The sequence below is a fragment of the Cornus florida genome, unplaced genomic scaffold, assembly GCF_030987335.1.
Source record: "Cornus florida cultivar Cherokee Brave unplaced genomic scaffold, ASM3098733v1 CherokeeBrave_3.0.0_Hap2_Chr09, whole genome shotgun sequence".
In the NCBI taxonomy this organism is placed as follows: Eukaryota; Viridiplantae; Streptophyta; class Magnoliopsida; order Cornales; family Cornaceae; genus Cornus; species Cornus florida.
In genome coordinates, this window is record NW_026775579.1 from 68,594,596 (window position 1) to 68,608,553 (window position 13,958).

At 33.8% G+C, this 13,958-nt stretch overlaps 2 protein-coding genes across 10 annotated transcripts in view; both read left to right on the top strand.

Annotated features, from left to right (window-relative positions):
* The window catches only part of LOC132274233 (uncharacterized), a 51,351-nt gene extending 40,542 nt beyond the window's left edge, over positions 1–10,809 (top strand). For 5 of the 9 annotated variants that reach the window (XM_059775469.1, XM_059775472.1, XM_059775468.1 and 2 more), the window contains one exon: positions 5,853–9,997. In XM_059775469.1, the coding sequence (XP_059631452.1) occupies positions 6,094–7,245 (1,152 nt within the window). In that variant the 5' untranslated portion in view covers positions 5,853–6,093 and the 3' untranslated portion in view covers positions 7,246–9,997. The other 4 variants (XR_009470362.1, XR_009470364.1, XR_009470365.1 and 1 more) reach the window with 4 other exon arrangements.
* A 1,430-nt stretch (positions 10,810–12,239) lies between these two features.
* LOC132272782 (transcription termination factor MTERF9, chloroplastic-like) lies at positions 12,240–13,364 on the top strand. The gene has a single exon (XM_059773875.1). The coding sequence runs from the start codon at positions 12,240–12,242 to the stop codon at positions 13,362–13,364; it is 1,125 nt and encodes a 374-aa protein (XP_059629858.1).
* Positions 13,365–13,958: the final 594 nt, after the last annotated feature.

Consider the following 13,958-nt stretch of genomic DNA (forward strand, 5'->3'; position numbering starts at 1 on the left):
CATACAAAGTTTAGCCTTTTGTGATTGAATAAAGGACTCCAAATCTTCAAATGAACAAATAATATATCAAGATCTAAAAACAATATATTACACACAATTTCAGTACAAAATAAGGGTATCTTTCCAAGCTAAGAGTACAAATACTTGATACTCAGGCTTGCCATCTTTATAACAAACCAACAGTACTGATTACACAAAACAAATCCATATAATTTAATTCAGTTGAACCTTGTAAATTAATGGTCTAGTCTCACAGCTTCTTCTCTGCCACAGCTTGGTGATGATGGCACGTCGGTCAGATGTATCTTTTTGAAGATATGAGAGAAGCAACCTTGTGGATTTTCACTTTCATGATCATCAATATTTTCCTCACTTTTGGCCTCCTTCTTTAATGTTCTCTTCATTTTCTCCCTATGGATTTGTCGCATCACGTAAACTTCAGCAAACTCAGCTCCGGCTAAAGACATGGCCGGAAAAATAAAGCCGGTATGGTGAAATTGTGTGTGAGAAATGGATTCTTTTGACAAATTGGATTTTGTGATGATAACGTTTTGGGAGGGCTTGAAGAAGCTATTTATACATAAGTAATAGGCTTGGAGAGCAAACAAGTTTTTTCACTGCATATTCTTTGATGAGCACTGAAAAGTGCGCATTTAAACCCGTTAAGCTTAAGCATTCTAGTACATTTATCTATCTTACTTTGCCGTTTTAGACTTATTACGTGTTATTTATATTTTCAGGCACTAATCCCAAAATTTAGCTAACTCAGCCAAATAAGAGCTTAATTGAAGCAATCCTGAGATAAACCAAAGGAGGGAGCAAAGTGGAGAAAGAAAGGAGCAAAAAGGAATCAAGTTGTGCAGCTGAAAAGTTCGATCGATCCAACTTAGAGTTTGATCGATCGAACATCTATGATCGATCACAGTACTTCTCGAAAGATCCAACCTTGGCCTTTGCTGAAATTCCAAGTTCGATCGATCGAACATCACCTTCAATCGATCGAACCCTATTTTGTCCTATTCAAATGATTGAAATTATCCACAGTTGTACGCCTACCACCCACTTTTGTCTTTTTCCCCATAAATATCTTGAAAATATCCCAGCCTTGTCATTATCCGAAGGAGTCAGACCACTTCGATCGATCCAAGATGCAGTTCGATCGATCGAACCCATTTTCGATCGATCCAAGTTAAGGTTCGATCGATCGAACTTCCTCCAGCGAGAAAAAGTTAAAGTCCAGCTCATTTATTCCGTCCTTCATCCAATGATTGGAGAATATGCCTTGCACGACCACAGCTCATCATGGGGTGTATTTGAAATATGATACACTTTTTGAGGGAGTCTCTTGTCACACATTGAAAATCATCTTGGAGGCTATTCTTGGAGAGGAAGAAGGGAGGAAGCTAGAACAACCTTTGGAGGAGACCTTCATCATCAAGGAGCAGATTTTCACCATGGATTTAGCCCTTGAGGGTTTGAGCTTCATCATCATGAGTGGCTAGACATCCTTTTGGGGCTAGAGTTAGCCCCAAACATGCTTTCTTTACCTAATCTTGTGTAATTTTGAGGGATTTGTGTTGTAATGCATATTTTGACTCTTGAACTTATGAAGATCTTGATTATTCATTGAGTTCTATGGATTAATGCTTCTAATTGATCATTTTCTCTATCTATATGTCTATGTATGCTAGAGTAGATGCTCACCTCTAGATTTAATGTTATTGATGCATGTCTATGTGTATTAATGCCTTTAATCTTGAGATTGTCAAAATATGAAGTTCTTAATGTAATGCTCTTGTTATGTCTTTAGATGGTTCATACTTATTCCTTGATGGATTGTGCTTCTCTTTTAAGTAGTGTAGTGTTAGTTGGGGAAACAATTCATGCTTGTTCTTTGATGTTCCATGCTTTTGAATGCAAGAAGCATATGCTCTAATATTGTGGTGTAATGGAATTTTGAGCTTAATGAAGGATTAATGACTAGTTATGATATATTGTATCTTTCACATGTGTTTAGACAATTTATTCCTCTCCCAATAGATATTTTGTACCTCTCACATGATGTTTAGATAATGCATGTTTAACTAAATCATCCTTATGGATTGCTTAGACTATGAGCTTAATGAAAGGTTCAATGACTTGAATTGTTATTTTGTTATCTTCACATGATGTTTAGACAATATATTCCTCTACCAATAGATGTATTGTGACCTCACACATGTTGATTGAGACAATTTGCACTTGTTGAGTCACCCTTACCAATTGAATGTCTTTTACACACACAACATTGTTGCAACACATTCATTTCCCTTATTAGTCACTTGATTATGGTTTGGAATAGTATTGTTTGGTGGTGATCTCTACACCCCAAGACCTTTCCTTCTTACTTACTCTTTATCTTATTGCATTGCTTTATTATAGTTTAGCTCATTTAGTATAATCAACCAACCAATCAATTGTGTGATCACTCGACCTACTAACCCTAATTACCATAGTTTCACAATTCGATACACCATCAAATCCCTTGGGACGATCCCTACTCGCCCTATCTATATTTTATATAGAGAAAGGTAGTAGTGACTTTCTATAAATGTAAAACTTGGCCACCTCCTAAATTCACAACTCTTTAAGCTTGACTTGGTATCGCGACCCTTGTAAAGGACCGGTCATTCTTGGCTGTTTTATTTCATCATGGCGGCTTAGAAATAAGATTGAAGACTTTCCTGGGAAAAATATAAAGTGGGGTCACATGAAAAGTGGTCCTTTTAACATCATGAATCATGCATGACATAAACATGCATTTATATAGTTGGCTTAGTGAGCAAGTCATTTTTTGGCTTAATTCTCTTGTCGAGGTTAGCCATAGAAAAACTCTACATTTTGTGTAGACACCTTTGATTTGCACCTTCCTAAAAGGTGGCCTACTAATTGACTACTATTGAACAAAATATATCATATAAAGAGTATATATATATATATATATATATATATATATATATATATACAGTATAAAGGACTGAAAAGTGCACAATGATGGGATTTATATGCCCTGACATAGCGAATTTCTAATTGGATTAAAGTGACATATGTTCCTAAGATATCTGAAATATTTATGCTTTATACAATTAATGAATTCAATGTATTATGTTTCGATTCATTATGGAATTGATAGTGTCCACTTGATTACAAGAGATATTTATACATGTATGTGATGGTGATCAATACATGAATATAAATAGTAATCATAAATAGTTCATAGTCGGTAATTATGGATGGACTCATTATTAACTAAAACTTGAACTAGATCCGCGTTAGGTTGAGATATATTGCGAGAGTCGTCATATGCAATTGCTCCCTATCACCATTATAATTTTTTACTCTTAAGTACGAGGGAAGTATAGACTCTTTTATTAATTAGTAATTACTTTAATTTGTTCGGCGGAATCTTCGGAATCCTTAGACTGGCACTTTGGGTAAGTATGTAATTAATAGTTAGAGGGTTATATTTTCAATATTTATATTATTGCTACTTGTATTTATTTTGTATTGGTTATAGTTGATCATAAAGTAAATTCAAAGGCCTTCGTGTGTTTTTAGATAAAATAATTTATTATATATTTATTTATTTAAATTATTATTTTTGTCAAACAAATGTTTTATTGTGATCAAACCGGATATAATCAAAAGTACCAAAATAAATATATTAATAAAATGGTCAGATTGATGGCTTTATTTATCCGATAACTAATTATGCATAGAGGGGTCAAAGTGCAACATTGACTTAGAGGTTATTTATTATTTAATTGAAGTTCAATTAATTTCTTTTAGTGGAGCAGAAATTAATTAATGAATTAATTTAATTGGGTCCATGGACCGGGCCAATTATTAATTCATTGTAGCTAAGAAAATAATAAGCCCAATAGGATTCTCACTCATAGCCCAACTTGATATTGGAATCTTATTAGATTTGAAATATGTGAATTAGAGATTGAAAAGGATTTATTGTTTCTTTTTCTTATTTTTATGTTTACCTATATATACATGGGTTCATGTATATTTTAGGTGAGATTTTTGGAAAAAAATAAAAAGGAATATATTTTTTTTCTCTCTAGATTTTAGGGTTTGCTTTCTCATCTGATGGAGGCTCCCACAAGTCTAGTTTTCCAACGTCATTCATAGAGGCTTATGGGTGATTCGTAAAGACAAAACTATTACCATGAAGATGGAGATACAAGGAGATGTCATCTAACAAAGGGATCTACAATAAATGAAAACATTCACTTTAGAGGAGAAATCCAAGATTTACTCAAACCTTGATGTAAGTATTCAATCTATTAATTGAATAATACATCATATTTTATTTTTGCATAAAACTTGTCTCTATGTGATAAATCAAGATCTATATTTAAAAATCCCTCATAAAGTTTTTAAAACTTGCACGTTTCCCAACAGTGGTATCATAGCATGGTTTGATTCATTACTAGAGATCGTGTTTTTTTTTTTTAAATCCCAATTGGTTATTTTTACAAGGAAAGTTGGCTTGGTGACCAAGTCATTTTTGGACACCATTGCACATTCTTAAAAGGTTGCCTGTTGTACATTGGAAAAAATTGGCATGATTATAAAAAAATAATAAAAATAAAAAGATAAAAAAGAGTTAATATTGGCGCTCCACTGACATTCCATTTCCTTTTTTTCTAAAAATAAAATTATAATAGAATCCCTACAAGATAAGGTGCATAAAACCACTTAACTAGGGCCATTTTACAGATAACCCCTTGAACTAAAGATTGTCTTACTGAACTATTAATTTGTTGCAATTAAGGACAAACTCATCACTATTTTACTCTTTCTTATTTAAATTGTCATTTCTTATTAAATTATTTCTATTATATTTTCTCTTATTCAAAAATTAATTATACCATTTACCTTAATTTTATAATCCGTATCAATTTACCATAAAAATGGAAAATAATAAATAGATTAGTAGCTACCATTTTTTTAAAATGATTAACTTATTTAATAAAATTTTTTTATACTCACTTAAAAAAAAATTGTGTAAAAAAAATCTTCTTTTTTATGCAATATTAACAAATTACGTAAATAAAAAATATCTTTTTTTATGCAATATATTCATAAAAAATTAGGAAATTACTTAAGTTATTTGAAAATATTCTACTTAAGATTTTTATTTAAATAGTTAATTTCAAAATAAAAGTCAAAATTATACAAATTTAATAGAGAATATTTCATCAAATTATTATGAATTTTTTTTGTAATTTATTTCAACAAGAAAAATAGATTAAATGTAATTCAACAAGAAAGGGTACAATAGTCATTTAATGAAAAATAGTCAAGGCAATGGAGTATTTTGCAACTAAATGTGATAACTCAGGGGTTTTATGCACAAAAAATATTTAAGGGGCTTATTTGTAAATTTGGACATAATTTAGGAGGATTTTTTTTGCACTTTAGCCCTACATCATACAAAATTTAGTTCTAATATTTTTTATACCATAATTTCCCTTCATATAAAAAGATATTGAATATCATCCTATTCTATGCACCGTCCGGTGTATAAAAAGGACTTAGTTTAAATTAAATGTACAAAGAACTAGTGGAATTGGAGAATCGATCGGAATCGAACTGAATCAGTGCTTCGATTCCGGTTCCTCATGAGTCCAGTTTTAGTTTAAATTTATAGAACCGTTGAGTAACGGTTCGTTTTCAGATCCTTTGGAACCGAACCGAATCAAATATATTATTTTTTAAATTATATAATTACTATGAATAATGATAATATTAAGGGATCATGTGGCTTAATTGTGGAGGCAGTTTTCGGGATCGCGTAGAGAGCGAGAGAGGTTGATGGGCCTAGTTATTACTTGGCCCATTAAGCTTTACTTCTTAGACCCAGTCAGCTAAAGGCCTAATAATTTATTTTTTATTTGGAAATGAGCCTAACTTACAGAGCTCGAACTAGGGTTAGGGCACACTGTTCTCTGAGAATCAGAGAGAGTAGGAGAAGCTCCCCACTTTACAGGCAAGTACTCATCTCTACACTTTTCGCTTTGATTGATAACATATTAGTATATGTGTGTGCATCTTCAAGAAATGAGGACTATATACATCTGCAAGAGTCTCATCTCACTCTCTCTCAACAATTCTTCACATCTCAACAAAACCCCAATCTCTCTTTTCTCTCTCCTCTTCTTCTCTTCCTCTCCAAAAAGCCCCAATGCGGTGGCTGATTACTTGATTGAGAGACACAAATTTTCTCCTGAAACTGCTTCGAAAGTCTCTTTCTCTCCAAGAAGCCCCAATCTAAAAAGGCCTGAAACGATCGATTCGATTCTGTCATTTCTCGAGGAAAGTGGTTTTTCGGATACCAATCTCGAGCGTGTCATCAAACACGCGCCTCAACTTCTCTCTGCAAATCTTGAGCTTTCCATCAAACCCAAATTCAAGTTTTTTCAAGAATTGGGTATTTCTTCTAGCGATATTGTGCAAATTGTTTCGTCTGACCCTCGGATTCTAACTCGCGTTGATAGTCAGCTGGGCCCATCGATTTTAGCATTGAAGAGCGTTTTGGTTTCGAATATGGACGTGTCTAGGGTTTTAAAGAGATCTGGGCATAATTTGAGCCAGGATTGGGCAAAAACTATGATACCCAATATTGAATTTTTGAAGAGCTGTGGCATTAGTTCATCGCAAATAACTCGACGTGTCTATAATTCCCCAACATTTTGCTTTCTTAAACCAACGAGAATTAGAGAAAATGTGAAGAGGGTTGATGAGATGGGCTTTGACAGGAAGTCTAAGATGTTTCTTGAAGCGATTCGGATTATTAGTTCGATGACTAAAGAGAAATGGGAGTTGAAATTGGAGGTGTTTAAGAGTTTGGGGTTTTCGGAAGATGACATTTTGTCAGTTTTTAGGAGAGCGCCTCAGTTATTTGGTCTGTCAGAGAGGAAAATTAAGGAGACAACACAGCTTTTCCTTCGCACAGGCAAATGTGATATATCGTATGTTGTTAATAACCCAGAATTACTTTGTTACAGTGTTGAGAATAGGACTAAGCCACGGCTAAGAGTTCTGGAGGTTTTGGAAAGCAGGAATTTGCTTCTTAAAAAGCCGAGTTTGGGGACTGTATGCAAGATGACTGATAAGAAGTTCTTTGAGAAATATGTGGTCCCTCATTCAAATGAAGTTGGCGAATTATTTGTGGCTACAAGGCCTCGTTGAAAGCAGAAATATGTGCTTAAGATCATGATATCTTTTATGACTTACCTAGGGGCAGGCTGAGACTGAATTTTTTTTTCCAGAGAGCAAATGACTTCGAGGCATAGCATGGCAGGTAAGTAGGTACTCTTTTCTTCTATCCATATGGTGTACTAAGAAAAACATGGATTAATTTTCCAGCTGGCTGTCTAATTTCAAATGTGTTGAAATATATCCTTAATTTAACATTTCTTTTTCCCTTTTTCAATTTTTCAATTGAGGCATCATGTTGAATAATCCTGATAGGTAATATATCTTGCCCAAGCTTTCTCATTTTGTATGAGGCAATGATAATGGCCGTGATCTTATTCTTCACGTATAATTATGTCATTGTGCAGAATTGTATGCTATTATAAGTTTTGTTTATCATGTACATTGGTACTTACAGTAGTCATGCATATCTTCCAATACAACCATGAATTGGGGAAGTAAGGTGCTTCTTACAGTAGTCATGCATATACTGAAAATTGGATCAAGTGAGTTCAGCAGTAGGATAAATCCAACAAAAGGTAGACTAGAGAACCTCCTCACACAGCAAATGTGACAAAACCCCTTTTTAAGTGGATTATTTGATGTGAGAAATTGGTTGAAATTAAATTTCAAGGTTTTGTTTTGTTTTGTTGTGGTGGTGGTGGTAATAAAAGGAATTGCAAGTTGAACCTAATTTCACAAACAAAATGTGCCAATTTTTAGCTATTTTTTCATTCAATCTAGAATCAAGGTGGAAAAAAAGCCTACTTAGGCAGTGAGGGTGCCTATCCTGGGTCGCCTTACAGATGAGGATGACCATTTTTCACTTCTTATAATTTGTCTGAGCTTACCTCGTCAAGATTTATTCTAGTAGGTTACACTGTCGATGAAATATACATTAGTAAAGTGCATAATTTACTCCTATAACATTCTAAATTCTATTGAAATGTCCCCCCAATAGAGGATCATGCATTTTTCATTTAATTTGTCCTTAAATACTTGTATGAAGTGGTTTCAACCAGTCCATTGACCACACCAAAATTCAATCTAACCTGTTCCCAAATTATTAGTCTATTTATTTATTGTTCTAACAAAAACTCATACTGGCATTCTCCTATAATGAATTCTTCACATTTTACTTTGGAAGGTGAGTGGATGAGTAAAGATCCCAAGAGATTTCTCCTTATCCTGTCTTTCTCTATAGCAGTGATCTTTATTCTGCAATCCTCCTGAACTAAAAATGTCTTTTGGCAATGGTCTTTCTAAAATGCCCTTAACAAGAAACATGATGTGATGCTCACATATACAGTCATAGTACTATGTGTGTGATATATATATATATATATATATATATATATATATATATATATATACACATATGTAGTTAATTTAGTTGAAAGATGCTCCCAACTTGTGCCAGAATTATTAATTCCCTTTCTGTCCATAGAATTAATGATGATATGCAGGGGCATTAAAGTATTTTTCCTCAAAATTTAGTTCTTTCTCAAATTGTTAAATAGTCCTGAGCCATAAGTCATTTGGTGGTTCATTTGAGACCAAATTTCAATTGTAGTGAAACCCTTTCTCTATGACAGTGATCTTTATTCTGCAATCCTTCTGAACTAAAAATGTCTTTGAGCAATGATGAAAAAGATGGACAAAAGTAATAACTTTCATCATATAAGCCGTTGTTAACTCATGATTTTGGATAGATATTCTAAATCCCATTTTATAACTGTTCTCTCTTTTATAGCATACCCCAGGTTACTACTTTTATAGCTTGTGTTCGGCTTCGGGGTGCACGCGGTTCGAATTGGACTGGTTTGAGAATATTTTGGAACCCAACCATTTATAAAGGTTCCATAAAAATTGGAACCGAACCAAACCATGTTCCAATGGAACTGAACCAAACCAAACCATAAAAAAAGGGTTTGGTTTGGTTGGGTTTCATAGTTTTAGGGTTTTTTATAATTTAATCTAATATATATATACAATTAAAAATATATATTATATATAATATAATTTTCTATTATAATATAATTTTTATTATATATTATGATATATATTTGTGTGGTTAAAGAGCTAATCTTATTATTTTATTATTTATATAATACAAAATATAATACGAAATATATAAATATATATACAATTTATAAAACGGTTCGGTTCGGTTCAGTTTGGTCTTGTAGAACCTCAAATCGTAACCAATCCGTTTGTAGACGGTTCCATGTTTTTGAACCATAACCGAACCGAACCGTGAAAATGGTGATTGAGTGTGTTTTTCCTTTCTTCTTTTTTTTTTTTTATTTTTTATTTTTATTTATTATGATGGCAGAAAACCTTGAATAGATATGGAAAGAGAAGTTTAGATGTTGTTTGCTTTTGTCACTATAGCAGAGAAAAAGTAATAAAAGAAAATAGAAGCATTAGGTACATAGGTGGAAGCTATTGCTATAAAGACGAATATGACGTATGATGCGTTCAAAGAACTATTTTGCTGACAATTTTCAATTGATTTTCATAAGAAAGTACCATGGTATGAAGGCAATGCTTCTAGTAAATCTGTAAATGACAACAGAGTCAATGTTTATATTGATGATGGAATGGTTGTGGGGCTAGAATCCTTTCCTAGTCATGTCACCTTAAGGTAGTTCATAATCCTACTAAACTTAATATGTTTTTGATTTATTTATTTATTTATTTTTAAATGTAGAGAATATGTTTTTAGTCTAATACTATAAATGTTATGTAGGACACCAAATGAAGATCGTGACAACTCCCAGTTGTTGAGCAATGGCATTATTGGCTTGATACTCGGGCTAAGAGGACAGATACTTGATACTCGGGCTTGCCATCTTTATAACAAACCAACAGTGATTACACAATACAAAACCATATAATTTAATTCATCTGAAGCTTATAAATGGTCTAATCTCACAGCTTCTACTCTGTCATGTCTTGGCGATGGCACGACGGTCGGATGTATCTTCTTGAAGATCGAAAAGTAGCAACCTTGTGGATTTTCACTTTCATGATCTGCAATTACCTCCCTTTTGGCCTTCTTTGATGTTCTCTTCATCTTCTCCTTGTGGATTTTTCGCATCATGTAAACTTCAGCAAGATCAGCACCGGCTAAAGACATGGCCGGAAAAATAAAGCCGGTACAGTGAAATTGTGTGTGAGAAATGGATGTCTTGTGACAATTGGATTGATTTTGTGATGATAATGTTTTGGGAGGCCTTAAAGAAGCCATTTATACACAAGTATAGGCTTGGAGAGCAAGCAAGTTTTGTCACTGCATGTTCTTGGCTGTTTCATTTCATGGCGGCTTAGAAATAAGATTGAAGACTTTCTTGGGAAAAATATGTAGTGGGGTCACATGAAAGTGTTCGTGCATGACATAAACATGCATAAAGTTGGCTTAGTGATCAAGTCATTTTTGGCCTATTGCTCTTGTAGACTCAACGATATCCTTTTGACAATTTTGCATTTTGTGTTAGACACCATTGCACGTTCCTAATAGGTTGCGTATTAATTGACTGTTATATATTGGACAAAATTGGCATCATCAAATATATCATATAAAGAAAGATACACACACACACACACACCCTATATAAAGGGCTAGCTCCAGGCTGACTTTGGTTGTTGCGGGTCTAAAGAGAGTACACAAGTCTCAAACGACAATTTTGAGAACTTGGCATCATCACATGTGAATGGGTATACACTGGAGTTCAGATTAATACTTCATTTGAAGAGTCTCAAAAAATTCCTATCATTTTGAGGTGGTGGTAAATTGGCATTAAGAGATTAATTAAATTCAACCCCACACGACAATTTTCCCATGGAACAAGACTACCAAGTGAAAATTAGAACTAAAAATAAGTTGGATATGGTTGTTTTTAAGAAGATTTGCGTGTATTGATGATAACAATATTGATACCTATTTGGCCTTAACATCCATTGCTATTGTTTGAAAATAATAGTATTTTCTTTTATTTTCTTCTTTACTTGTCTCGAAACATTTATCGAGAACTCGACAATATTTGATTTTTCTTTTCTCCTTTTCTCTACCAGTCTCTGAATCGTTTAGGGGACTTGAGAGTTAAAGACCCCAAATGTTACAAAGAGAGATTTGTCCTACATCGAATCCGGATGAAATAGTGATTGGGTATAAATGGTAGAATGGCTTAAAGTTGTAGCTGTTATCTTAGTTTAATAATGATCATAGTCAATGTTATTTAACTAGTGGTCTTCATAAATAATTAATGACAACAAGTAAAACACTTTTAGGTTTTGTAATTGAATTATTTATTATTGTTCATTCTGAATTATTTATTTGATCTACTTTGGCATCTAAATACTCTGGTGTGATAGAATTTTTTATTTTTATTTTTAATTTTCCCATAATTTTAGATTTAGAGTTTATTTCAGAATTATGGTGCATGAATTTTATTTTATTTCAAATTATTTAGTTTTAGTATATCTAATCAATTATTTAGTTTTGAGTTGGTTATTAAATTTTAGTTTGATTCTGGTTTGGAACCCAAATCCCAAACCCTATATATATATATATATTCATAATATTAATTAATTTCATTGAATTAATTAAAAAAATTTAGGAACAAAATAAAAATTGAAAACACTAGATATTATTTTTCTGTGTTTTCGTGAGATGCCCCAATTCCAGATTCTATCTCCTATCCTTCAACTTTGGGCCACTGTAGAGCACCAGCCCACCTAATTCTTGGGCTAGGACTTTCACTCAATCGAACACTTTGAAGAACCAAACATGATAAAGAGCTCGAACTAGGTTTAGGGTTCATCATTCAAACACTCTCAGACAACCAGAGAGAGATCCAGAATGATATAGAGAGAAAATCGAAGCACTGCAAATCTATGAAGCTCCGCGCTTTACAGGCAAGTGCTTATCCCTATACTCTTCGCTTTGATTGATAGCATATTATATGTGTATGTATCTTCAAGAAATGAGGACTATATATATCTGCAAAAGTCTTATCTCACTCTCTCTCAACAACACTTCACATCTCAACAAAACCCCAATCTCTCTTCTCTCTCTCCTCTTCATCTCTTCCTCTCCAGAAACCCCCATTGCGGTGGCCGATTACTTGATTGATAGACACAAATTTTCCCCTGAAACTGCTTCGAAAGTCTCTTCCGTCGTAAAGTATGTGAAAAGGCCTGAAGAGACGGATTCGATTCTTTCATTTCTCCAGGAAAGTGGTTTTTCGGATACCCATCTCGAGCTTCTCATCAAACGCATGCCTAGAATTCTCTCTGCAAATCTGCGCTCCATCAAACCGAAACTCAAGTTTTTTCAAGACTTGGGTTTTTCTTCTAGTGATGTTGTGGAATTTGTTTCGAATGACCCACAGCCTCTAACGTGTAGCGTTGATAATCGGCTTGGCCCGTCGATTTTAGCATTGAAGAGTGTTTTGGGTTCGAATATGGATGATGTGTCTAGGGTTTTAAAGAAAAGTGGGTGGTTTTTTACGCGTGATTTGGCCAAAACTATGATACCCAACATTGAATTTATGAAAAGCTGTGGTATTAGTTCGTCGCAAATAACCCAACAGGTCTATAATTTCCCAAGACTTTTCTTGCATAAACCGACGAGGATTAGAGAAATTGCCAAGAGGGTTGATGAGATGGGCATTGACAGGAAGTCTAAGATGTTTGTTCATGCGATTCGGGCTATTAGTTCGATGACTAGAGAGAATTGGGAGTTGAAATTGGAGGTCTTTAAGAGTTTGGGGTTTTCGGAAGATGACATTTTGTCAGTTTTTAGGAGATACCCTCAGGTGTTTGCTGTGTCAGAGAGCAAAATTAAGGCGTCAACGCAGTTTTTGCTTAGCACTGGCAAATGTGATATCTCATATGTTATTAATTACCCATTCGTACTTACTTTCAGTGTTGAGAATAGGCTTAAGCCACGGCTAAGAGTTCTGGAGGCTTTGGAAAGCAGGAATTTGCTTCTTAAAAATCCGAGTTTGATGACTGTATGTGGGATGACTGATAAGAAGTTCTTTGAGAAATATGTACTCCCTTATTCAGATGAAGTTGGCGAATTATTTGTGGTTAACAAGGCCTAATTGACAGCAGAAATATGTGCTTAAGATCACGACATCCTCCTTTGTGACTTGATGATTTAATACCTAGAAACTGAATCTGTTTTCCAAAAAGCAAATGACTTGGCGGCATAGCATGGCAGTGAGTAGGTACTCTTTTCTTCTATCCATATGGTGTACTACTGAGAAAAACATGGATTAAATTTCCAGCTGGCTGTCTAATTTCAAATGTGTTGATATATATCCTTAATTTAACATTTCTTTTTCCCTTTTTCAAATTTTCAATTGAGGCATCATGTTGAATAATCCTGATAGGTAATATATCTTGCTCAAGCTTTCTCATTTTGTATGAGGCAATGAAAATGGCCGTGATCTTATTCTTCACGTATAATTATGTAATTGTGCAGAATTGTATGCTATTATAAGTTTTGTTTATCATGTACATTGGTACTTAGTCATGCATATCTTCCAATATAACCATGAATTGGCATATCTTCCAATATAACCATGAATTGGGGAAGTAAGGTGCTTCTTACAGTAGTCATGCATATACTGAAAATTGGATCAAGTGAGTTCAGCAGTAGGATAAATCCAACAAAAGGGAGACTAGAGAACCTC

Bases quoted from the DNA above. Each gene is read 5' to 3' on its own strand.
- LOC132272782 (XM_059773875.1), top strand. From the start codon at position 12,240: ATGAGGACTATATATATCTGCAAAAGTCTTATCTCACTCTCTCTCAAC.